The sequence below is a fragment of the Gorilla gorilla genome, chromosome 7 (assembly GCF_029281585.2).
Source record: "Gorilla gorilla gorilla isolate KB3781 chromosome 7, NHGRI_mGorGor1-v2.1_pri, whole genome shotgun sequence".
Lineage (NCBI taxonomy): Eukaryota > Metazoa > Chordata > Mammalia > Primates > Hominidae > Gorilla > Gorilla gorilla.
The window spans coordinates 138425716-138453247 of record NC_073231.2 but is presented as its reverse complement, the minus strand read 5'-3'; the positions used below and the strand labels follow the sequence as shown (position 1 = coordinate 138453247).

The window sequence follows — 27532 nt, the reverse complement described above, 5'->3', positions numbered from 1 at the left end:
GGCAAGGATTTGTGAATATCTTTTTTTTTTTTTTGAGACGGAGTCTCACTCTGTCACCCAGGCTGGAGTGCAATGGCGCGATCTCGGCTCACCGCAATCTCTGCCTCCTGGGTTCAAGCAATTCTTCTGCCTCAGCCTCCTGAGTAGCTGGGATTACAGGTGTGTGCCACCATGCCTGAGTAATTTTTGTATCTTTAGTAGAGATGGGGTTTCACCATGTTGGTCAGGCTGGTCTCTAACTTCTGACCTCATGATTTGCCCACCTCGGCCTCCCGAAGTGCTGGGATTACAGGCGTGAGCCACCCCACCCAGCCAGATTTGTGAATATTTTATAGACCAAGTAGACATGGTAGAAGGGGCTGGGTTTGAGCTGTCTTGAAGAGATGCTGACCAAGAGGACAGCAGCAATAAGACACTAGGGGGTGGATTATCAGTGGCAGAAGCTGGGGATTTATCACAAAAGGAGCCAGAAAGTATATTGGCCACCTCTACAGTGAACAGTACACTGGGAGGGCTCTTGTAGTGTCTCCAAGAATGACAAAGGTGCTTGCAGGAAGAGAAACCAGTATCTGAATATTGGTCCCAGCGACGGTAGCAACAGCCAGGTTATAGTAGGAGTGGTCCTATAACCATGTTCACATTCTTCTCCTCATTCATCTTCCCAAGCCCCAAATTCTCAAGGCAGGAAGACTCTGAACCTAAGAGGCCCAGTGGTATGGGATTCAGAGGAAGGAATGGATAACAATGAAAAGTAGAACGAGAGGGTGTCCCTCTTCCCGTGCACACCCCAATCTGGAACAGGGCCAGGAGAGAGAATGGGTTGGAGAGGGAGGGAATGGCTTCGATTTGAAATTTAGGTCTGAACTTGTATTTAAACTTTAGACCCTTTAGTACCTGAAAATGAATGTTTAGCTGAGATTATGCTGTTCTTAAAAGTGACTATAGAGCTGTGGGATCTGCTCATGGATGAGAAGAGAGTTCTGAGAGAGCAGGTTTGAAGGCAATGGTTGAAGAGAAAGTTTTTTTGATCATACACTAATGAGCTCACTCTGTTTCATCAACCAGTTACACACATTTATATGCATTTTGCCTTGGAGACTTATGTTATTTAGCTCATATCTCTGATAAATTTCTTAAGTACTGTTATTGTTATGTTTTTATAATTATTATTTTAGATTGCAAAAGGCCAGATTGAACCAATTAGTCACTTTCCAGGAAAAATATAATTTAAATGGTTAAATGAGAATGGAACCAATTATTTCAGTGGCAATTATCTAGAATATTGTAGAATATTATAGATACCCTTCATAGATTATTCTTTCAATACCATAAAGAACTGTAGCTGTATAGCAAAGCAATTTATTTATTTTCAGCAATTTGCATTATTTTGCTTATTAAAATATTTAGTTGCATTGTATCTGTAAAGAATCTAAGCAGAATTTTACTCTATATTCTATTGATGCTACTTAAATTTCATGTTCTAGTATTTTCAGTTCATCCCTTTGAAAAGTATCTTTCACAATATTTTCAAAATAAAGAAAATATATTTGAAAAGATACTTTCAAAATGAAGAAAATATCTTTAGTTTGAAGATCAACTAAAGAAGCCTTTCTTGTCACCTCATTCATTAACAAAAGCCAACATGTATTGAGTACCTACTATTTGCTGTAGTTGTATTAAAGGCTTCATGTAATTTTTTTCATTTAATGTCATCTAATAAAGTGTCTATTCTAGGGAGAGGTGAGGGGAGAGAGACTGTACCTAATGTTTATTGCTTAAATGATGTGATTTTCTTGCCACAAGAATAGAATCTCCTGAAAGTAGCATCGTGGTTTATGTAGGCCAGGGTTGTATCTCTGGTGTCTGGCACAACAGAAGATGCTTAATAAATATATTTTGGATCCATGTTGAACAAATGTTGAATATCTCATATAATACCCATTTGATGACATACAGAGACGTTGTTTAATTCTCTGACAGTCCACAAAACATGAATAAAAGGGAAGAGAGAACTGTTACCATGTAAAGCTACATAATCAGAAGTTATCCATGAAAAATAAACTAGACACAGGCCATACTATAAAAAGTGCCGGCCGGGTGCGGTGGCTCATGCCTGTAATCCCAGCGCTTTGGGAGGCCGAGGTGGGTGGATCATGAGGTCAGGAGATCGAGACCATCCTGGCTAACACGGTGAAACCTCATCTCTACTAAAAATGCAAAAAATTAGCCGGATGTGGTGGCAGGCACCCATAGTCCCAGCTACTCGGGAGGCTGAGGCAGGAGAATGGCGTGAACCCGAGAGGGGGAGCTTGCAGTGAGCAGAGACCGCTCGCCACTGCACTCCAGCCTGGGCGACAGAGGGAGACTCCGTCTCAAAAAAAAAAAGAAAAAAAAAGAAGCTGCCATAGGTCCCACAAGCGAATTTTGGAGATAAGAGAATCATTTAAAAACCTGGAAATAATGTGATCCAATTTGCCTGCTAGAAAAGTCCCTCTGGGAGTAGTGTGGAGAGTGTAATTGACAGGTACAAGATTAGAAGTGGGGTGATTTCTTGTCTGATCATCAGAATCTCTTGCAAAATATTATAAAACACAGATTCCCAGGCTTCAGATCTACTACTTCAGATCTACTTCAGATCTACTGAATAGGCTTTCTGATGAGAGCCCAGGAATCTGTACTTTTTATAAAGCTCCCCAGGTGATTCTTAGCAGTCAGGTCTGTGAACCCTGGAATCTGATTACAGCAATATTCCTGATGATAGAAGATGAAGGCCTGCCCTATTCAACTTTTCAATGTAATGAATGCTAACAGCCTTGGGTTGATCTCACTACATATCCATGCAGGGTAACCAGGCCTGGTTAAACTGTCTTTCAGAGTCATTTTGTCATTCAAAGGTAAGAAGATAACATAAGAAAAGTGTATAGATACTAAAGGGCCAGCATTAAGGATGAAGCTCATGAATCCATTATTGTTCTTAAGTGCTCTATTTGTTTTTCCTAGTTCCTCTTTAGAGAGCAAAGACCGCCTACAGGCACCAGACATAGAGGAACACAACACAAAGAAATTAGACAACAGTGAAGATGACTTGGAATTCTGGAATAAGCCCTGTTTGTTTACTCCTGAATCAAGATTGGAAACTCTTAGACACATGGAAAAACAACGGAAAAATCAGGAAAAATTAAGGTATTTCATTCTTTCCTAGGAGAGGGAAGCAGTAGCCACTTATCAACTATGTTTTCATGATTGCCCATTTTTTGACCCATTATTTGTGTTAAACCTTTAGCACTCATATATAGATTTTGTTTTTTCTAAGTATAGCTTTTTGTTGAATTGTATTGGCTAACATTCATTAATATCAAAGTACCTTCTTTAGAACATCATGAATTATGACATTTTAGGTAGAGGTTTGTTTATATATCTTTAGCTTTTTACCACTTTTAATATGCCTAATAACAGTGTATTAGGTTACGCTAATGCATTAGTATTTCTAGCCTAGAAAAAGGTCATTTTGTGGAATGAATGGGCTCCTTTTTGAGTCTGTTCTATTAATTTGCAAAGTGAAGAATTGGAAACTAGTTTCATTAGACATTTTATTTTCCTAATACAACTTTCTTGGACATTTAACAGCATGATTTCACTTTTGAGTTGTTTACATATAATTTGATGATTTGTTAGAAGCTAGGATTTTTATCCTATTATCTTCAGAGTAGCTTTTTCAAGAATAGATTTTGTGTCATTCCATTTCATGTCATTGCTTAAGTCTAGTATGTAAAATATATAACTTATGGGAATACTTATTATTCATGAGCTTGAGAATGTGATAAATTAGCCCTGAAATATAGTAATCTACATGGCAATGACTCAAGTGAAACAAAACACAATATCTCTCCTTGTGATTAACAACTAAAAGCAAGAAACTAGAAGTAAAAAAGATTTGAAATCTCAGTTGCTTTCATAAAGTTTTAGGGAGGTATAACAATCAATGCTAAGGGAGGTCCCTTAGCATTTGCACACTAAGGGACCACACAGTCCTTTGGGAAGAGCATTGAATAAGATTATGTATGCATGTCTTGACTCCACTATTACCCTCTGTGTGATGTTGGCAAGTACCTAACTTCTCCTCATCTGTTTCTTCATCTGCTAAACAGGGATTATCATACCTGTCTTACCTCCCCACTGTACTGTTAAGAAAATCAGATGAGCCTATACATGTGAAAGTGCTTTGCAGACTCAAGAGCCCTTTGAAATGGAAGTTCTACATGTTTATAGAATGTGAAATATTTCTTACATATATACCCATACACACATATGTTATATTTATATATCTGTGGGTATGTATAAATAATATCTAATCTATTATGAATTGAGCCTGAAATAAGGAGAAATTTTTTTTACTCCCTGTTACCTGACAAAGTAAGGCTGAATTGGATGGAGATCTGAGTCACTATGTTTTGGACACCTTAGATTTCCCAATCCAGTGAGTCCGTGAGATGTTTTCCTCTGATTGTGTTGCCATTTTTATTAACTCGGTGTAAGCTGGGACAAAAGAAATCTTTTGTTCCTAACTCTGATCTGCTTTACACTGAGTAGGGTGAAGCCAAGGGCTTGTGGATGCCCCTTAATTGTCCTGCGTCATTGAAATATTAACTCCATTGGATCTGGAGGCCCAGTTTAAAATGCAGAAGAGTGTGAATGATTTTTTCCAAAATAAAGTTAACTGACACAAAATCTGTATTAAAAGTACAATAGAAATTTAAGGCAAAGAATTGCCAACAGTTCCATCATCTAAACAGATTTGTTCATCTGATCTAGATATTGTCCATATTTGCCCATTTAAGGTTCTATATACTTTCAGTAATCTTTTAAATAGAATGTACATACTGCATTTTAATTTCCTATTACTCCATTAATCTTCTATTATTTGCTTCCTTTATTTACCTCCTTTCCAACCCTTCAGTGTAATGAGTGTTAACAGGCTTGGGTTGATCTCACTACATTTTTTTTTTTTGCCCTTTGTAATTGTATAACTTACCTCTGCAAATGTAGGATTTGGGGTCTTTTTGTAAAACAAAAATGGATTTATATTTTATATAGTTTTTCTCACTAAATACATCATCAACACTTTTCTAAATCAATAGGTAATGAGCAAACACATTTTTTAATAGCTGCAAAATATTTTATAGCATGAATGAAGCACAGTTGATCCAACCATTTTTCCATTGACGGACATTCACAACAGTTCCAGGGGTTTGCCACTGTAAATAATGCTGTGAGAAATATCCTTTTATATAGATTCTTCTGTGCTGGTATTTTTATTTCTATTGAATAGATTCTACTTGGTATGTTAAATGTTGTACTTTAGCTAAAGCAGAAGCTCTGTACACAAATGGAGAGTTGACAGTTATCTGGGTAAATCATGTATAAAATAGACTTATTTAAATATTAATAGACAGTCATGAAAAGGAGTTTTCTTCCCTCATTCAAATTATCTGGCAAATTGTCTTGGTCATTTTTTTGCTGTACAGATACAGATACAACCATATAAAAAATCTGGCTTGATTGTCAGTTCCCAGCATAGAATTAAAGGAATGGACTTAAGAACAATGAATTGTTGATGTGTTTGTAAAAGTCCAATTAATTTTTTTAAAACTGTTTCACAAAAATGTATTAATTGCTTTTATATTCTCTTTGCTTATTTTTTCTTTCCATGCTGCCCATTGTTCTCATCCACCACCAATCTTAAGTGAAAAAAAGAAGAAAGTGAAACCACCCAGGACTTTGATCGCTGAAGATGGGAAAGCCCTAAATGTGAATGAGCCCAAGTATGTGAGGCCAAATAGAGTGTTAAAGACCCAAAAGTGTCAATCAATGGTGTTGGTCAATCATTGTTTCAATTCCAGGTTTGCTCTGCAAAGAATATTTCTGACTGCTCTTAACAAGTTTGATGAGTCTAAAAATAACGTCATTTGGTGCATATTTAAAGGCAAAACATCTATTATGTTTTCAAATGCATAATTTTCTTGGCATCTAGAAAATGATCTTGACATATGGAGATCTTAGTTATTTATGTACCCCATGAAACTTTGGACCATGTACAGTTTTATGCCTGAAAATTGCCATCACATTATTGTTGTATTTATGAATTTTTAAAACTCTGCCATGAGCAAGCTGCTTGAGAATACTGATGTACTTCTATACATCTACTTTATACTCTGGAGCACATCTACAAAGCATTGGAGAGCTAGGGAAGGAAATCAATATAATACCCTCAATGAATTTAATGAGAGGACGGATACTCAAACTGGAAATCTTCAAGTATAATAACATCTGATCTACCCTCTTTGTCTGTCTTAAAATTTGAAATTAGAAAGCAGGACAGAAAAGCCTTTTGTAGCCAAAATACAGACCAGAGAGCCTACAGACTAAATCTCATTCACTTCATTTTATTACTCAAACCTATTTTCTGTCATCATTTCATTTGCTCTGTCATGACCATGGTGAAGGTATAATCTTGAATTATTCCTGGGCATCATTTATCTTCACAGCAATCACAGGTGGTAAACAGTATTTCTTTTTTACATGTCCAGAACCTGGGCCTGAGAGAGGTGGAGTGACTTGCCCAAGGTCACACAGCTAATAGGTGGTGTTTCTGAGTTGCTCATGCTAACCTAGTTCTAGTGACTTCCATGATAAACTTTATAATTCCTTCCCCTTACCCACATTCAGCAGACAGGAATGCAAGACAGAACACTAGGCTAGGCCCTGGGGATAGAGCAATGACTGTAACAGGTTTCTTTCTGACCTCATGGAGTTCAGAAATCGACTTTAGGCAGTCTCTATTTAGCCTACAACAGAACTCAAGGGAGACTCTCGGAACTCCATGTGTCTCTGGTAAGACCACCACTCTTCCCACACACTGCAGCCTCACCTGCCCCTAAAACCAGTTCTACTGAGATTCATTCTATGAAGAACTGATTACCCACCACCTCCTCACTAGCACTGCCTCCCGACATGTGATCATCCCCTGTTCCTCCCCTCCCAGGTCATGCACCACTGGCCAGAATCTTATACCCAAATGGCGCTGATCCACTTCAACTCATTGTCACCCCTTTTGGACCCCTGTGCCCTCTGGAGCTTGAGCTTGGACAGCAAAGCCTGAAGCTTCCACCGTTTCTCCTCTTTCACTAACTGAAGTGGAGGGTTCACTTCTGTGGCTGACCGCTGTTCTTCCTCACCACATACACCACAGGGGCAGTTACAGCCCATCGCCACTTTCAGGCCATCTTTCTCCCTTTCTCTGTTGAAGCACAAGCCATCTAGATATAGCACCCCTGCTCCTTCTTCCCGCAGTCATCTACATCACCCTGATGAACCCTCAACCCCAGCCCTGTCAGTTCATTGAAGATCTTTCACCCACACCCGTGTCTCTCTCTGCCTCTCCTGCTATTATCAGTCTTGGTGATGACTTTATCAAACATGTAGGTGATCCACCAGAAGCCCTGGCCTCTCAGTTCCCCAACCGGCTCACTTCTCCAGCTCAGCTCAGCCACACGATTTCATTTTCATTCCTAGACTTGCCACTGTCAGTATCTCTTCCACCTCACTAACTTCACCTCGAGTGTCTCACTAGACACCATTTCTTATGTTCCTGGGGGAACTCCCTCCACTCAAACAACCACGTGCCCCCATGAAGACCATAAGATAATTCACTCTCCTATTTTTCTTACTGTACCCTAACCCCTCATCTTCTCTTGCTGTGCTTTAGTTTCATGGTTCATCACAGAAATCAGTCCTTGGGCCAGGTGCAGTGGCTCATGCCTATAATCCCAGCACTTTGGGAGACCGAGGCAGGCAGATCACTTGAGGTCAGTAGTTCGAGACCAGCCTGGCCAACGTGGTGAAACCCCATCTCTACTGAAAATACAAAAATTAGCCAGGAGTGGTGGCACACACCTGTAATGCCAGCTACTCGGAAAGCTGGGACACGAGAATCGCTTGAACCCGGGAGGCAGAGGTTGCGGTGAGCTGAGATCATGCCACTGCACTCCTGCCTGGGCGACAGAGTAAGACCCTGTCTCAAGAAAAAAGGAAAAGAAAAATGAAATCAGTCCTTGTCGTTTGTCTTCAGCTTTCTTGTTTTTTTCTCTTTCCATCATCCTCACCTCACAAAACCCCAACCTATTGAAAATCCAGCACACTACCCACTCTTGGGCTGGTCCTCCTGTGTGGCTGGAGGAGACCATTCACCTCTACTTGCTGGTCTTACCTTAAATTCATAACCACAGATCTCAGATGGACTCTGGCAATCTTCCTGTATTTTCTTGGGCCATCCATTCTCCTACTGTCCTACAAGCTGCTCTCCTACCTTCTCTCTCCTTACTTCCAACATCATCTGACACTTCCACAGTCTTAACTGAGGACCTTGTTTCCTATTTTGTTGAGAAAAAAAGCAATCAGGAGATTTCTTTTCCTCCCAACATCCAATTTACCAGTGTATCTGGACCTGTCCCATGTACTCCCCTCTCTCCTGCTGCTGACGGTGAACTTCCCATCCAAAATCAGTCTGTGTAAGCACCCTGTGTAAGCACCAAAATCAGTCAGGGTGCTTACATCCCCTCTGCCTATCAAGGACTTAGTTGCTCAGTTATCCTTGGTCTTCTGCACTAGTTCTCTCCACTCTGCTAGATCAATCTCACACATGTGCAAACAAATTCTAAAAATCTTTGTCTTAAACAAAATTAAAGCAACAACCTCCCTTCCCCTGGTTTTCCTTCCAGCCGCAGCTCTTTTTCTCTGCCCCCATTTAATGGAATTGTCTGCACTTGGTCTCCAGTTTCTAACTTCATATTCCTTCTTGAAACCACTTCTGTGCATTCCATCATCCTGAAATTTCCTTAGCCATATTATTTCCACATTCAGTGTTCGATTCTTAGTCTTTGTCTTACTGGACATAGCAGATTTGGATCAAATTGTTCAGTACCATCCTTCTTTTTTTTAAATTTATTATTATTATACTTTAAGTTTCAGGGTACATGTGCACAATGTGCAGGTCAGTTACATATGTATACATGTGCCATGCTGGTGCGCCGCACCCACTAATTCGTCATCTAGCGTTAGGTATATCTCCCAGTGCTATCCCTCCCCCCTCCCCCCACCCCACAACAGGCCCCAGAGTGTGATGTTCCCCTTCCTGTGTCTATGTGTTCTCATTGTTCAGTTCCCACCTATGAGTGAGAATATGCGGTGTTTGGTTTTTTGTTCTTGCGATAGTTTACTGAGAATGATGATTTCCAGTTTCATCCATGTCCCTACAAAGGACATGAACTCATCATTTTTTATGGCTGCATAGTATCCCATGGTGTATATGTGCCATATTTTCTTAATCCAGTCTATCATTGTTGGACATTTGGGTTGGTTCCAAGTCTTTGCTATTGTGAATAGTGCCGCAATAAACATATGTGTGCATGTGTCTTTATAGCAGCATGATTTATAGTCCTTTGGGTATATATCCAGTAATGGGGTGGCTGGGTCAAATGGTATTTCTAGTTCTAGATCCCTGAGGAATCGCCACACTGACTTCCATGATGGTTGAACTAGTTTACAGTCCCACCAACAGTGTAAAAGTGTTCCTATTTCTCCACATCCTCTCCAGCACCTGTTGTTTCCTGACTTTTTAATGACTGCCAGTCTAACTGGTGTGAGATGGTATCTCATTGTGGTTTTGATTTGCATTTCTCTGATGGCCAGTGATGGTGAGCATTTTTTCATGTGTTTTTTGGCTGCATAAATGTCTTCTTTTGAGAAGTGTCTGTTCATGTCCTTCACCCACTTTTTGATGGGGTTGTTTGTTTTTTTCTTGTAAATTTGTTTGAGTTCATTGTAGATTCTGGATATTAGCCCTTTGTTAGATGAGTAGGTTGCGAAAATTTTCTCCCATTTTGTAGGTTGCCTGTTCACTCTGATGGTAGTTTCTTTTGCTGTGCAGAAGCTCTTTAGTTTAATTAGATCCCATTTGTCAATTTTGACTTTGGTTGCCATTGCTTTTGGTGTTTTAGACATGAAGTCCTTGCCCATGCCTATGTCCTGAATGGTAATGCCTAGGTGTTCTTCTAGGGTTTTTATGGTTTTAGGTCTAACATTTAAGTCTTTAATCCATCTTGAATTGATTTTTATATAAGGTGTAAGGAAGGGATCCAGTTTCAGCTTTCTACATATGGCTAGCCAGTTTTCCCAGCACCATTTATTAAATCGGGAATCCTTTCCCCATTGCTTGTTTTTCTCAGATTTGTCAAAGATCAGATAGTTGTAGATATGCGGCATTGTTTCTGAGGGCTCTGTTCTGTTCCATTGATCTATATCTCTGTTTTGGTACCAGTACCATGCTGTTTTGGTTACTGTAGCCTTGTAGTGTAGTTTGAAGTCAGGTAGTGTGATGCCTCCAGCTTTGTTTTTTTGGCTTAGGATTGACTTGGCGATGTGGGCTCTTTTTTGGTTCCATATGAACTTTAAAGTAGTTTTTTCCAATTCTGTGAAGAAAGTTATTTGTAGCTTGATGGGTATGACATTGAATCTGTAAATTACCTTGGGCAGTATGGCCATTTTCATGATATTGATTCTTCCTACCCATGAGCATGGAATGTTCTTCCATTTGTTTGTATCCTCTTTTATTTCCTTGAGCAGTGGTTTGTAGTTCTCCTTGAAGAGGTCCTTCACATCCCTTGTAAGTTGGATTCCTAGGTATTTTATTCTCTTTGAAGCAAAAAGACAGGGATGCCCTCTCTCACCATTCCTATTCAACATAGTGTTGGAAGTTCTGGCCAGGGCAATTAGGCAGGAGAAGGAAATAAAGGGCATTCAATTAGGAAAATTTGCAGACGACATGATTGTATATCTAGAAAACCCCATTGTCTCAGCCTAAAGTCTCCTTAAGCTGATAAGCAACTTCAGCAAAGTCTCAGGATACAAAATCAATGTACAAAAATCACAAGCATTCTTATACACCAACAACAGACAGAGAGCCAAATCATGAGTGAACTCCCATTCACAATTGCTTCAGTACCATCCTTCTTAAAGCAATTTCTTCCCTTTGCTTCTGATTTTTCTTCTATCTTACTGACTTCTCATCTTCCTAAGCTTTGACAGATTGTTTTGGTTTTGTTTTTTGGGTGCCCTATAACAAACTCCTCAGCTGTCTTCCCTTTTCGCATTCACTCTTCATGGCTCTCACCAAATCCCATGGCTGTAAACACTCCCTTTACATTTCTCCCAACTCGATCCAACCTCTTCTCTGAGCTCAAGACTTGTCTATTCAGTTACGTTGTTAAGAATATATAGTTCCTCTTCAGAGGGTTTCAGTTCCTGGTTCTTTGTTCTATTCTAAAAGATAATTGTACCCATTCATCTGTCAGCCCTCCCTATCTCTACTGTGCCCAAACACCCCAAGATATACCGTACCTTTCCTTCCTGTGAAATGCCCACCCTTGCCTCCTTTGATGATGTCAACAGTAGCCAATCAGAATTAGCCTAGATTGAGCGGTCCAACCCCAGCCTGCAGTGGGAGGACATAGGAATAGGGTCTTTGTTAGGGATAAAAAACTCCTGCTCTCCTTTGTTTTGCTCACTCTCCCTTGCCTCTGCCTTGCATGCAGGAAGTGCCCTTCTATAGAAGTGTATTGCCTTGCTGAGAAAACTTTTGCCTGAGTGCTGGTTTCGCTTTGTGGCATCGACAATTTGTTTCTAACAATTAGCTGTTTGACATCACTGGGTGGATATAAGAGAGTGATTGCACACTTATGACGGCTAAAATAGAACCCCTGATTTCCAGCCTCACTAACACTCTACAGCATCGTGTGCTTGTGTCCCTGTGTTCTCCATCTCAGTAACACACATTCACCCCTTGGCTAAGACCAGAAACCTTGGATTCTCCCTCAATTCTTCTCTCTCTCATTTTATCAGTGAGTCCTATGAACTCTTCCTTCGATATTATCAGAATCCAGCCACATCTCACTGACCCCACCACCACCACTAGTGGACACTAACTCTTGCTTGGACAGTTGCAATTGCTTATTAAGCAGTCTCCATGGTTTATCTGTTGGCCTCCTACATTCTGTTCTACTCAGCTAAATAAAGAAGAAAAAAGGGAAGAAAGGATACATGCTCCTTTTCTTAAGGGACATTCTTAGAAAGTGCCATACAACGACTGTCCCTCACATGACCTCACCCACCTGCAAGGGAGGCCAGAGAATGCAACCTTTATTGTACATAGCCATGCACCTAGTTAAAACCATGATTCCTGTCACTAGGAATAAAGGGGAAGCAGATAGCAACTAAATAGCAATCTCTGCCATAGGAAAATTCTCTGAAATTACTTTACAAGTAGTAAGCAATCGAGGCAGAGCAGGAGCATATAAAAAGGCTCCTGAGATGAGGTTCTACAAATGCATGGGTCATTTGAGACACTGAAGAAGTCCCACAGGCCTGACTATTGAAAGCAATGAGACAGTGCCTGCCACAAGCAGAAATGGGGCGAACAGCCAAATCTATCGCTAACTTCACATTTTCCTAAACAGTTTAGCTTATGTTCTTTAATATTGTTGAGTTGTATGTTTTATAGAATAATACAATAAGTGAAATGTTCAAAAGAAAATTGACCAGGCAATTCTGATAGTATGTTGTTCAGTGTGGAAGCTAGACCTAGGACTCAGCCTCGGGGTACAGTTGAAAGATGGTGGAGCTTTGAAATCCTGCCTAGCCAGGCTTGTGCAGAGAAAGTGTAAGGGCATTTATTATAATTCAGCTATGCTAATCTCTTTGAACCTCTGTTTCTTCATCTATAAAACAGAGGTAATAGATAATGAGCAGTGTCTCAGCCTTTTTCAAGGTCAGCGATGAAAGGAGAAGAAAAAAGATAGCAAGAAAAAAGAAGGAAGACAGGACTCTTTAAAACTTAAGGAATAGAATGCAGGATAAAGGGGAGGCAAAAGCAACCTTTAGTTCTCCATAAATAATTCCAATGTTTTAGTTTGCTTCTGGCAAACTCATATGAGATGGAAAAGAAAACTTTAGCCACCAGATGTCTCTATCTCTGCACCAAAGCTAATTTTTTGTATGTAATTTACCTTAAGATTCTCACATTTAAACACTGTAAACACAAATAATTTATTAGTATATTGTAGGTTTTGCTGAAATTTTAAAATTACCATTGATATTTGATTGTCCAACCACTAAAATAAGTTGTCTTTGGATATTATTATAGAATTATTATCTAATCTGCTTATGAATTTGTGATGGGATTTTCTATACAGTATCCTAAAGACATCTCTTTTTTTTCCCCCAAATGTGTTATTCTTAGAATTGACTTCTCTTTGAAAGATAATGAAAAGCAGATCATCCTGGACCTTGCTGTCTATAGGTAAAGACATTTTCTACATATTTATTTATGACATTTCTGTCTGTTTTCATTCTCAGTAGTAATTTTTTAGTTTGAAAAAATTGAAATGGAATTGACTTAGACCTATAGTTAAATGAAGCTTATTTGTTAAGACAGAGAAGTTACTATAATTTTTAAAAGCATGAAAATGAAAGAAAAGGTAAATAAAGCCACAATTTCATGGATATGAACTCAGGAATATCTAAGGCAGAGTTTAAATAATTCTCAGACCTATGCTGTTTTCTGAGGCTGATACTACAAGGACCCCACTCTGCTCTTTGCTGGCATAGTCCTCTGTTTTTGTCTAAAATGCCTTCCTATAGTAGTAGGTATCAGGTGGTCGGCTCCCCTCCCTCAGTCCCATCTCAGAGGCCTGGGGGAACACCTAGCAGCCTCTGTCACCAGTGGACCCTTCTTCCCTGCTGCCCTCTCACATCCTGCCTGTTTTCTCACCCATGGGTAGGAGTGGCACAGACCTCCTGCCTGCCCTCATCACTACACCCAAACTATTGTCCTTTTCTCCTCCCTAAAGCTCCATGGCTTTGACACTCAAACCTTTAGCCTGTATCACCTTCTTCTCTTCTTTGTGGAAGCATCTAAAGGCAGCAGGTCACTCTGCCTCATTCCCTGAAGATTTTAGGCCCTGGTTCACTGCACTGATATATCCTTCTGATGACCTCAGTGTCCCCTGGCACCATCTCAGAGGCTGCTTGCCTGTGCTTCCCTCTGCCTGTATCACCCTCGGTGTCCTTGTGGCTTGCTGCCTCATGTCCTTCAGGCCTCTGCTCAGATGTCACCTCATTAGAGGGGCCTCTCTGCCCCACCATCTGACATAAAGCAGTACCTACCCCTGCCCAGCACTTCCTTCCACTCTTTCTACTTTTTGACTTCCCGCTGACAAAGTGTAAATTTACTTGTATTCTTAAAAGTTTGTGGTCAGAGCAGGAAGCTTGTTTTGTTTGTTCTTTCCTCTCTACATCTCCACACCTAAAACAATACCTGGCACCTGTTAGGTGCTCAATAAACACAAGAATGAATGAATGAATGAATGAACAAATACTGATGATGGGAGTATGATGACATTGACATGCATGAATGAATGGATGAATGTTTACATGCATGAATTATAATAAATGCCTTTCTCTTTTTAATGGCTTTTGATGTGCCCCATTTTATTTAATCTCTCAGTAACCCTGGGAGGTAGGAGGGATTATTACCCAAGAGGGGGTAAATTTTCCAAGAGTGAGTCTTGTCAAAGTAAACAGGGACCGAAGGAGCCAGAACATCAGCCCTCAGGACTTCAACCAACTTTGCTGTTTTGATTGTGGTAAAATACACGTAACTTAAAATCGACCATTTCAACCATTTCAAAATGGACAACACCATGGCATTTAATAAATTCACAATATTGTACAACCATTACCATTGTCTAGTTCCAGAAAATGTTTATCACCCCAGAAGGAAACCCCATGGTCCTTAAGCAGTCACTGCCCATTCTCTGTCTTCATGGCAACCACTAGTCTGTTTTCTGTCTCTATAGATTTGCCTATTTGGGATATTTCATATTAATGGAATCATACAACATGTGGCCTTTGTGTCTGGCTTCTTTCACTTACCATAATGTCTTCAAGCCTCATCCATGTTGTTGCACGTGTCAGAATTTCCTTCGTTTTTATGGCCAAATACTATTCCATTGCATAGATATACCACATTTTGTTTATCCGTTCACCAGATGGTAGGCATTTGGGTTGTTTCCACCTTGGCTCTTGTGTACCAGGGCTAGCCTTAGTGTGGTCCCTTCCTCTCCACACCAAGCTGTCTCAGATCAGCTGTGTACCTCTCCACGGAATTCCTGTCAATTCTTCTGCCTGCTTGCTGCCAGGTTATCTGCCTTTACAAAGATCCCAGCTCTTCTCCAGCTAGCTTCATATCCTCTGCTCCTCCAGCTTACCAAGCTGCCATTTCTACTGTTTTTCAGACAAATCACTGTTTCATCCTTGTAAGTCCTTTCCATTTTTAGGCCTATGTCTGGTGTTTAATGAATGTATAACCCTTTCTTTTTCAGCTCTGTTGGCTGCTTCCTGTTCAGTCCTCAAATGGAAACATTCCTCATTCCCATGCATGTGCATTTTAAGGGGTGGTAATATTTCTGCAGTCTATGTAGTAAAACTCTTTCATTCCCATGATTCTGTCTAAATGAATTATGCTATAATTCCTGGTTATCTTTATGGGCACATGGGTGTCTACTTGAAAGTTAAATTCATTCATTCACGCCTGCTTCCTGCCTTTATTCAACAAGCATCTATAGAATACCTACTATGTGCCAGGCATGGGGAGACTGTAACTGTCTCCCCAGTCATGATCTCCTATCACTTAGAGCCCTGTGGGGGAGGGCAACAGACAATAAATAGACATCTGATGAGTTACAAAGGAAGAAGGCTGCTGTCAAGGAAAGGGACAGTGTTCAGGGATGGGAATAATGCTGTGCGGGGAGTGGTCAGGGAAAAGGGGAGACATGAGCAATGATAACTGAAAGATAAGAAGCAGCTTGCTCTGCAAAGAACTGTCAGACGATTATTTCTGCCAGAGAAAGGCCATGTAGGTAAGGACAGATGAACATTTTAGGGGGCCCAAGCATGGAAAATACTACATAATCCATTAAGTGTAGATATCACACGTGAAGCTGTAGAAAACCTCATCTCTATTATTATTATAAAAATTGTTTTTAAATGGCATATAATAATGCTTTATTAACACTAGCTATGTACTGGGCACTATACATGTTCCTTCCTAACAATCTTAGGGCTAGATGTTAGTAATATCCCCATTTTACAGAAGAGGAAACTGAGGCCTAGAGAGGTTAAGGAATGTTGTCCCAGGTAATAAAGCAGGAAGGCATGGAGCCAGTTCCCCACAAGCCTGTGTGACTCCAAACCTATGCCTGTAACCCTTGTATTAGCTTACCTGCCTTAACATTTGTGATTTTTAAAGCAGCTCTGCAGTTTCTAATGTTCACAATTAGTATTTTGAAGTATGTGAACATAATTATTTGGCCAAGCTTCTGATTTAATGAGTGATATGAAATCTAAATCTTTAATTTGCTCATGAGTGGAGGAGAATAATTGCCACCTGATCTTGGGGTCACTGCCATAAACAGAAGGGTTTGCTTATTCAGCAGGATGTGCCTTTGAGGGGAGAAGCAATCTAGTCTTCCAGGAGAGATAGTATTAGGGCAGCTGCAGAACAGCTGCAGGGGATCCAGAGCCGCCAAGGAAGCAGGAGCTGGTGGTTGCAGGCCTCAAGCAGAGTAGAATCAGCATTCCTGGCTATTCGAGTCTTAGGGGCTTAAAATAAAATATTCATGAAAGAGCATGGCAAGCTGTTTTTTGCAAACCTCTGGTGTTTCAGACCTCAGATATTTTTGGGTTAGGGGCAATCAATGCCAAGTGTACGTGTGGGTCTAAAAATGAAATTGCTGACATATTGAATTTCCTTTGGTCTGGGAATTAATTTAAAACTAATTTTTTAAAGACCCATTTTGCATGGATATTTTAAACGTCGTTCATTTAAAATGGTCCTGTAAGTGTGAATTTATATTTGCACTTATTCAAACTTGGTATTTTATAAAATTATAAGATTTTGTGTGTTTAATTTTGAAGGTATATGGATACCTCTTTAATCGATGTTGATGTGCAACCAACTTATGTGCGAGTAATGATCAAAGGAAGGGTAAGCAGAACCCTGTAGACTATTACAATTTCAAAAGCTAAGCTTTGAACTAAGCTGTGGTGCCTCAAATTTTTTTAAGTATTATTAAAATAGAAAAAGGGCCCGGGCGCAGTGACTCATGCCTGTAATCCCAGCACTTTGGGAGGCCAAGGCGGGCGGATCACCTGAGGTCAGGAGCTGGAGACCAGTCTGGGCAACATGGTGAAACCCTGTCTTTACTAAAACTACAAAATTAGCCAGGCATGGTGGCTCATGCCCATAATCCCAGCTCCTCGGGAGATTGAAGCAGGAGAATTGCTTGAACCTGGGAGGCGGAGGTTGCAGTGAGTTAAGATCACCCCACTGCACTCCAGCCTGGGCTACTGGAGTAAGACTCTGACTCAAAAATAAATAAATAAATAAATAAACAAAAATAAAACAAAACAAAATAGAAAAAGGGAAACCAAACAGAGTGCTATTTTTTAGCACATGGTTTTATATCATGGGAGTGGTATAAGGTGGGAATGGCTGCTGACCATATGTAGTTGGATATCATTAATATTTTAAACCTGTGTCTATTGTGTTACACTTTTTTCAAAACTAATAACATAATTATATGTGTGGGAGCCTATGCATGAAATTAAATTGTACACCCATTCTAAGTTGTCAATGATTTCATTCGTAACAACTATAATTTTATTATTTCTAAAATACCATTTTTTGCTAATTTGGGCTAATATGGGCTTGAAGATCAGCTTAAAGATTTTTAAATGGAAATATGTTGATGGTTTTTTGACAGGGCTTTCTCTATAAATTACATGAACCCATGAGCATGTCACTGTTTGTGATTGATAACTGTTCTTTAGACTACTTGTTAAAATAGGTAAAATAGTTTGTGCATAGAAAGCATAGCTCATATCAATATTTTTAATAAGCTTAAGCACATTTCTTAATTGAATGGTGTATCTTGAATTTGTAATGAAAATGCCCCTTGTAGTAACCCTCTCATGTAACGTCCTTGCTCTCAATGATACTTTCTACTTATTTTCAGCCATTTCAGCTTGTCCTTCCTGCAGAAGTGAAACCCGATAGCAGTTCTGCTAAAAGATCTCAGACAACGGGTCATTTGGTCATCTGCATGCCCAAGGTAGGTCATGTCATTTGGGTCAATTTCAAGTCTGGATATGAGGGTTCCTGAAGGAACTTGACCTGTCAGGACTAATGATGACTTCTGATTAAAGTACATTTTAGTTGGGAGCACCAGGAAATCTCACAGCAGCTGAGGTAGGAGAACAACAGTCTGTGAGAACAAAGAACTCAGACTGGGATGTGTTTGGGGCCTAAGGTGGTTTATCCTTTCCCGAAAGAACTTAAGGAAATTAAACTTAAAAAAATTAATTTGTCCATAGAAAGAACTTGGATTCCTCATTACAGGCCATATGAATGAGTTGGGATATTTCCTGCTGTAAGCTGCAGAAACCCCAAATAAAACTGGCTTTTATCATAAATAAATGGTTCATTTCTTGTATCAAGATAGGAGAAGGTGGGGAATAGGGGGTCGAGGAACATTAGGTCAGGATCTTTCTGATGTGTCAACTCTGTCCTCAGACTGGTTTTCTTCCATAAGATGTGCACTAGCAGTGACTTGGGCAGCATACTTTCATGTTCCTATCTTGCATGAGATAAAAAGACAGAGGATCAGAGAAAGAAACACAGAGAATCTCTCCCATCACAATGAAACAGAAGTTCCTCTGGAACTTCTTAGGTCAGTTTAGCTGAAGAGCCCACCAAGTCTTGATTAGCATAATCCTGAACCGTTAAAACCAATCTCTAGCCAAAAAGATGGTAGTACTATCAGCCTTCCATGGGTTCAGCATCCATGGATTCAACCAACCAGGGATCAAAAATATTCAGGAAAAGAAGTGTGTCTGTACTGAACATGTACAGGCTTTTTTTTTTTTCTTGGTTCCCGATACAATACAGTATAATAACTACTTACATAACATTTACATTGTATTAGGTGTTGTAAGTAATCTGGAGGTGACTTAAAGTGTACAGATGTTTGTGGGTTATATACAAATACTATACCATTTTTTATTGGAGACTTGAGCATCTGAAGATTTTGGTGTCCAAGGGATGTCCTGGAACCAGTTCCCCACAGACGTATTTTGATTGGTTTCTATTAATCATACCTCATCCCATAAGCTAGGGGTAGGGTCAACTTTGCCCAAGTCATTTAGATTTCAAAGGGGAAGAGTAGATAAACCAGTCAAAATTGGGTTCTGCTGATGAGGAAAAAGAGTAGAATGAGGGAATGTCAGCTATGAAGAGTACAAACTTGATTAACCAAAAAGATTTCTGTAATAATTTAATAATTCTGCGTTTCCTGTAGCCAATTTCCAACGGATTCATTATAGGTAATCAATTATGTATTTTTACTCGGAGGCAATAAAATAGCAAATACAATTTGTTGTCAAGTAATAAAATAACAAACACAGCTGTAAGAATTGTATTGTTCTTGATGACTATAACAAATTAAAGAAATGCTTCTATAGTAACCAGAATATTCTATAGGGAAATCTGAGATATAAGTTAATTACCTCAGTACTTTGATACAGACATTTATATAACACTATGATTAGCAGCCTGTTGTTTTTGTGTCTGTGTGAAACTTCTAACTGGAAAGCCAAAGATTAAATAGAGACTCTGCTAATTCCTAAAGGGAAATCAAGACAGATGATTTGTGTATCTTCTGCAGGGTGCCAACCAATTGATGAGAAAAGCTCTACTGTCACTGTTTATGAGTCTTAAACAACTGCAGCATTCTTTTCCCCTTTTCCTTTATATTTTTAATCTGTCTAAATTTTTCACATCAAAAACACATGAAAATAATAATAAATGGCTTATTGAGGAAAAAGCATTTTAGAAGTGCTTGATTGGAGATGAAATAATTTATATATGGACTAGGAATAGTTCTATTTTCATCATAATACATTATGAATAATATTTTCCCTTGAGGGATATATTTTTTAAGATTTTCGACTACTATGTTAAAGTAATATTGATGTATAAGTTCTTTGTTTTCTATCATTATTCTTTTTAAAAGGTAGATAGTAAAAACAAACTTTGGAGAATAATTTCTTGCTGAAAATTTGTCGTCTTTTTCATCCATAAGTAGTTATTTGCAAGGATCTTAAAAACCACCAAAAGTTAAAAAAATTCTAATTTCATTTATACTTAATATTAAAAATGTATATTTCTGAAAGTTAACATCTTTCTAATTATTATTGATTGAAACATTTTAAGTACCAAAGTTTAACCCATGGAGCTATTCTGTATTAGTCTGGACTTATGAACTTACTGTGGAATTGTGTGAGTCTGACCTGCATTATAATTACTGAGGGAAATTCTTGGAGTTATGAAACATACTGTAAGAATCAACATTTGTCCATCATCAGACAAGTTGATGAAGAAACTGTGATATGTGTGTGTGTGTGTGACCGTTTAATATGATAAAATATCATTTAGCCCTAAAGAGAGTGAGATTTTGCCATTTGCCACAACATGAATGAACCTGGATATTATGCCAAGTGAATTAAGCTAGACACAGAAATAGAAATATTGCTTGATGTCATTTATATATGGAATATTAAAAATAAATTCAAATACACAGAGATAGAGAACAAAACAGTGGTTACTCAGCGTTTTTTCATGATGTCAAATTAATATTTTACTCTTTTCTTACTCCTAAATGAGGCTGGATCTATACACTCTGGGTATTGAGCAATATGCAAGTTTCATCAGTTTGTCTTTTCCCTGTCATGTGGGTCATGGTTATGTTTTGTGTTGCTGCCATGTCACTGGATGTTCCCAGCTCAGCCCCTTGTTCCAAGAGGTTTCACTTTGTGCTAGCTCTGCAATCCTAGGTGCTTCCCAACACTCACCACTGGGTCGATGGCATACTACAGATTGCTGTAATACACAAATATCACAGTCCCTAGTATACAGCCACATTTCCCAGAAAGTCAGCTGTCACTGTACTTCCTCTACTGTTTTAACAAGGGTCACTGTCTAGGCTAGAAGTGGCAAGTGAAGTAGTAGAAGAGGTGTACTCTGGCCATCTCATAAAGACAGCATCCAGCAACGGGGGAATCATAAAAAATGGTACACCTGCATAGAGCGCTTACCAGGAATGGAGGCTGCAGGACTGGAAGTTGCTCTGGGTGAGTCCGCAAGTGAGTGGTGAGTAAATGGGAAGATCCAGGATGACTATACACTACTGTGGCTTCAAAACACTGTACCCTTAGGCTACACTAAATTTATTTTTGAAGTGTTTCTTTCTACAACAATAAATTAGCTTACTGTAACATTTTTACTTCATAAGCTTTGTAGTTTTTTTTCCTAAGTTTTGACTCTTATAACACTTAGCTTAAAACACAAATACATTATACGGCTATACAAAAATATTTCCTTTCTTTATACTCATATTCTGTATGCTTTTTTCCATTTCTAAAAATTTTTGGCCAGATGCAATGGCTCATGCCTGTAATCTCAGCGCTTTGGAAGGTTGGGGCAGGAGCCCAGGAGCTTAAGACCAGCCTGGGCAACATAATGAAGCCCAATTTCTACAAAAATAAAAATAAAAATTAGCCAGGAACTGTGGCTCATGCCTCTAGTCCCAGCTACTCAGGAGGCTAAGGCAGAAGGATGGCTTGAACCTGGGAGGTAGAGGCTACATTGAGCCTAGGAGGTCCAGAGGCTACATCAAGGCTGCATTGATTGTGCCACTGCACTCCAGCCTTGATGACAGAGCAAGACCCTGTCTCGAAAAATAGAAATTGTTTAATATTTTATTTTATTTGTTTACTTTTTAAAATTTTTTGTTAAAGACTCACACACATTAGCCTAGGTCTACACAGGGTCAGGATCATCAGTATCACTGTCTTCTGCCTCCACATCTTGTCCCATGGGAAGGTCTTCAGGGACAACATTCTTTTTTTAAATATAAGTAGAGGGAGCACACTCTAATATAATGATAAAAAGTATAGTACAATTAAACATATAAACCAGTAACATAGTCATTTATCATCACTATCAAGTATTATGTACTGGACATAATTGTATATGCTATACTTTTATACGACTGGCAGTGCAGTAGGTTTGTTTATGCCAGGATCACCACGAACATGCAAGTAATTCATTGTTCTACAGCATTAAGATACTTACAGTGTCAGTAGGCAATAGGAATTTTTCAGATCCATTATAATCTAATGGGACCACCATTGTATATGACTGTATATGTAAATCAGACCAAGTCACTCTTCCCATTTTATTCAGAGTTAAAGGCAGACTCCCCTGATAACCTGTCCCCCCCACCCTATTATCTCCCTGACATCATCTTCTACCACTTCCTTCCTAGTCATTGCAGCCACATTGGCTTCCTTGCTATTTCACAAACATGACAAGCATCTTTCTACTTCAGGACTCTTGCACTTGCTGTTCTTTCTGCCAGAATGTCCTTCCCCAAGATGTCCTCATAATTTGCTTTCTGCTCAAGTGTCATTATATCACCGAGGCCCTTCCTGATACCCATATTTACAAAACATCTCCTCCCAACCTCAGCATTCTGTATCCCCTGTTCCTGCTGTATTCTAAATCTCCTGTTCCTGCTGTACAGTCTAAATATTTGATTGTTTATTTCTTTTTCTATTTTCCCCAACAAGAATTTAAGCTTCCTGAGAACAGGGAATGTTGTCTGTCCTTGTCAATGGCACCTAGAACAGATCCTGGCAAAGAGTAGGTCTTCAATAAATTTTTGTTGAATGAGTGAATACCTTAAATGTATCTTTAAAATACATTTTAATATTTAGAACATGCATCTCCCCTAAACTACTCTCCCTCTCAACTATTTCCTGATTATTTTTCCATATGCATTTTTCTGGGTTAACTTTCAAATGAGTTTCTCAAATTCCGCCTCTGAAAAGACCATTGGAATTTTTATTGCCATGGATTTAGAGGCAGTGGGAAGAAATGATTAAGGGAATGGGCTCTGGAGCCAGAGAACCTGAATTAAATTCTGATATTTCACTCAGCAACTGTGTGACCTTGGCAAATTATTCATCTCTCTGTGCCTCAGATTCCTCATTCATAAAATGATATCAGTAGCAATTCAGACCTCAAAAGGTTATTTTGAGGATTATGCAAGTGAATATAAATAAAGTACCTAGGACAGCGCTTGGGACATAATACACACTACATTAATGTTTACTGTTAATATTATTCATTGCTAGTAATGCATATTATTAAATAATATCAATTGCTACTAGCTAGTATTTTATAATTATTAAGATTGCATTGAATTTATAGATTGTAATAGGAATGAATTGATGTATTTACATTATCAAAATTGGATATTCAATAATGTGTCTCTCCATTATTACTCTTATTTTATGTCCATTAGAAGGTTTTCTTTGTTGGTAGTTTTCTCTCTATAGTTGCTACACATGTCCTAAGTTTATTTATAGATATTATATGTATGATTTTAGTTTCTATTTTGGTTGGGGTTATTCCTCATCACATTTTCTAGGAGTTTATGTCTGGCCTTCATTCCAAGTTATTTAAAGTGTGTAATCAAAATAAGTTCTATGTACATAATCTTTTCATCATCATCCGGAGGATATCTAGCATATGATTTTACCACAGTCCAACTTAAAATTTAACTGGAATTTTGCATGCACTGAGAGGCTTGTTCACTTGCATCAAGTCATTAAATTAAACTGCCATCTCAATTCTTAAATGACAAGTTACAGGAACACTCCAAGAATATGCTTCATGATTTCCTTTGGGTGTTTCTTCAGAATAATTAACTGAGATTAAGGAAGTTGCCATGTGAACTGAACAGCAAAATATATTTACCACTTCAGTGGTGAATATCTTGCTCAATTCTGTTTATACTGAGCATAAGAAGTGAAGATCACATATTAAGGTCAATAATACAGACCATACTTCTAAAAAACACAATCTCAAACCAACCTCCTCCTTATTAGTTGCACACATTCCACTTTTTCTCTGCTCAGATATACTGGTGATATACCCAACACAAATGCACTTTTATTCTCTGATTGTCAAGTGGGTCTATAGTGTTGGCTGGGCATCTTGCTAGGTTTTCTTGTTTCATCCATACTTCTGCTCTTTTATTTCTCATTCTCAGCTCATTTATAAAACTTCCAACTGAAGCTCATTCCTGAAATTTCTAACTGAAAAAAGTGGAAGCCTCAAAAGATAATTCCACAAACTTTAACCATAATGGCTACCAACCTATCTGCATTTATATCCCCTTGTGCAACCTGGCCTTCCTTCCTTCCTAATTCTATGAATGAACTGTCTGTGGTGTATGTAATCCCTCTAGATGTGTATTGGATCCTATTTCCACTTGCTTTTAAAAGACTTCCCACTCCGCCCCCGCCTTTGGCAGTTCTCTGCTCTCTGTACTTTTTCTTTGAATGTCACCTCTCTGAATCGTACATTAGAAAACATTCTGAAAGGTCTCCCCTCTTAAAAAACAAAGACAGAAGCAAAATAAAAACATCCCCCTCTATTTACCGCCCTGGTCCACTTCATTGCAAAACTTTTAAAAAAGACGCCTCTATTTGCTGTTTCAAATCTTTTCTCATTATCTCTCAAATCAACTCCAATTAGGCATTATCTCCTCCCCACACCTCCACCCCCCACTAAAACATCTCTCTTTGATGTCTCCAATAACCTCCAGATTACTAAACCTGGTGATCATCCCTTGTCCTTCTCTTATTTAACCTTTTAGTAGGCTTTTTATCCCTTATACAGTTCCTCCATATTTAAATCCTTGCTCACTTGGCTTTCAATACATGGCTTTCACTCTGCCACCAGATACTTCTGTCTGCTGGAGTCCTTTGCCACCAGGTGCTTCATTGCTGGTTGTTTCTTATACCTAGGCTTCTGCAAGTTGGTGTGTGCAATAATTCAATTCTGAGACCTCTGTTCTTCTCTATTTGTACTCCTTCCTACATACTACCATCTTCTCATAATACCTCTAGAGCTCTGTCATCTGCTAAAGGCCAACTAAGTCATAAGAAACAACAATCACACTGAGAACTTAAGAAGATGGACTACATATTTTAAAAATATCTTAATAGTACCAGTACCTACCAAGATAGTTAATAGCCACTGTCCTCTGAACAAAAAGAATCCTTCAGTGACCACACAGGTGGGAAGAAAACAACTAATGTCCAGAGCCTGCCAAAAAGGGGACTCTAATAAATCGCTCTCACTTTGGGGTGTGATTCTGAAGGATTGTAACCTTTTAGTAAGGTGAATAAGATGCAAACCAGTCATCAGAAGGCCTCACAGCCTGTCTTCACACTATCTAACTTGGACTTGAGCTTGAGTGAAGGTTGTCTTGGATAAGTAACACCCACACATGCCTGGCAAACCCAGTGAAAATCCTTTCTAGAAGAGGCAGGCTCAAATTATATGTATTACAAACATACACGCATATGTATGTATGTGTGCTGTGTGTGTGTATATATATATATATATATATATATATATATTTCAAATTAAGTACCCAGTATGCAAAGATAAACTAGATACACACAGGGACATGAGTAGGATTCAGTAGAAACCCAGTCCAGTTTTGGAATTTGATTATGGCAGATTGTTGCTCTTCTTCCTTGAGGGCAACCTTGAGGGTCCCACAGTTGCTGTAGGCATTAAATTGTTAGAAACAGACTGTAAAACACTGTTTTAATTTGGTGTCTTTCAGAAGCAGAAATTTACATAGGGATTGCAGTAGAGTAGTTTATTTGGGAAGTATGGGAATGCTGGAAGGGAAGGCGGCCAATAGAGAGTTCTCTGTTAAACCAGCTTCCCTGGTGGGAAAACTCTAGAAGACAGTGCTAAACACATACCTCAGCACAACCCTACATAAGGGGTGATGGAACTGGGACATTTGTGCACCAGCTCCTGAGGATCCTTGGTTGATGGCTGCTCCCTGTTGTGGGGTGGTAGTGACATTGATGTTGATGCTGATTATGTTAGGAGGCAATAGTCAAGCATGAAATGTTTTATAAGGAAACAGAAAATACAAAACTGGTTTAATACTTGAAAATGAATGAAATAAAAATGTTTTAGAATTGAAATATGATAAATTTAAAATTTAATGAGTAGATTTAACAGCAGATTAGACATAGCTGAAGAGAGCACTGCTACACTGGAAAGTAAGAAGATAAGATCTAGAATGAAGCATAGAGAAAAAAATATTAACGAAGACAGTAAGAACACGTAGAATAGAGTGAGAAGGTCTAACATGTTTAGTTAGTGTCATATGGAGAATAAAGGAAGAATTTAGCAGAGATAGTTTATTATTATTATTATTATACTTTAAGTTCTAGGGCACATGTGCACAACGTGCAGGTTTGTTACATATGTATATATGCACCATGTTGGTGTGCTGCACCCATTAACTCATCATCTACATTAGGTATATCTCCTAATGCTATCCCTCCACCCTCCCCGCACCCCATGACAGGCCCCGGTATGTGATGTTCCCCTTCCTGTGTCCAAGTGTTCTCATTGTTCAATTCCCACCTATGAGTGAGAACATGCTGTGTTTGGTTTTTTGTCCTTGTGATAGTTTGCTGAGAATAATGGTTTCCAGCTTCATCCATGTCCCTACAAAGGGCATGAACTCATCTTTTTTTATGGCTGCATAGTATTCCATGGTGTATATGTGTCACATTTTCTTAATCCAGTCTATCATTAATGGATATCTGGGTTGGTTCCAAGTCTTTGCTATTGTGAATAGTGCCGCAATAAACATACATGTGCATGTATCTTTGTAGCAGCATGATTTATAATCCTTTGGGTATATACCCAGTAATAGGATGACTGGGTCAAATGGTATTTCTAGTTCTAGATCCTTGAAGAATCACCACACTGTCTTCCACAATGGTTGAACTAGTTTACAGTCCCACCAACAGTGTAAAAGTGTTCCTATTTCTCCACATCCTCTCCAGCACCTGTTGTTTCCTGACTTTTTAATGATCGCCATTCTAACTGGTGTGAGATGGTATCTCATTGTGGTTTTGATTTGCATTTCTCTGATGGCCAGTGATGATGAGCATTTTTTCATGTGTCTGTTGGCTGCATAATGTCTTCTTTTGAGAAGTGTCTGTTCATATCCTTCGCCCACTTTTTGATGGAGTTGTTTGATTTTTTCTTGTAAATTTGTTTGAGTTCATTGTAGATTCTGGATATTAGCCGTTTGTCAGATGAGGAGATTGCAAAACTTTTTTTCCCGTTCTGTAGGTTGCCTGTTCACTCTGATGGTAGTTTCTTTTGCTATGCAGAAGCTCTTTA

At 38.9% G+C, this 27532-nt stretch overlaps 1 protein-coding gene across 5 annotated transcripts in view; it reads left to right on the top strand.

Moving 5' to 3' along the window:
- The window catches only part of DNAAF11 (dynein axonemal assembly factor 11), a 104500-nt gene that overhangs the window by 46470 nt on the left and 30498 nt on the right, over positions 1-27532 (top strand). For 4 of the 5 annotated variants that reach the window (XM_055348254.2, XM_055348256.2, XM_055348257.2 and 1 more), the window contains 5 exons: positions 3001-3183; positions 5745-5822; positions 13352-13411; positions 17089-17158; positions 18189-18288. In XM_055348254.2, coding sequence (XP_055204229.1) covers positions 3001-3183; positions 5745-5822; positions 13352-13411; positions 17089-17158; positions 18189-18288 — 491 coding nt within the window. The remainder of the gene's footprint in view (positions 1-3000; positions 3184-5744; positions 5823-13351; positions 13412-17088; positions 17159-18188; positions 18289-27532) is intronic. The other variant, XM_055348255.2, reaches the window with a different exon arrangement.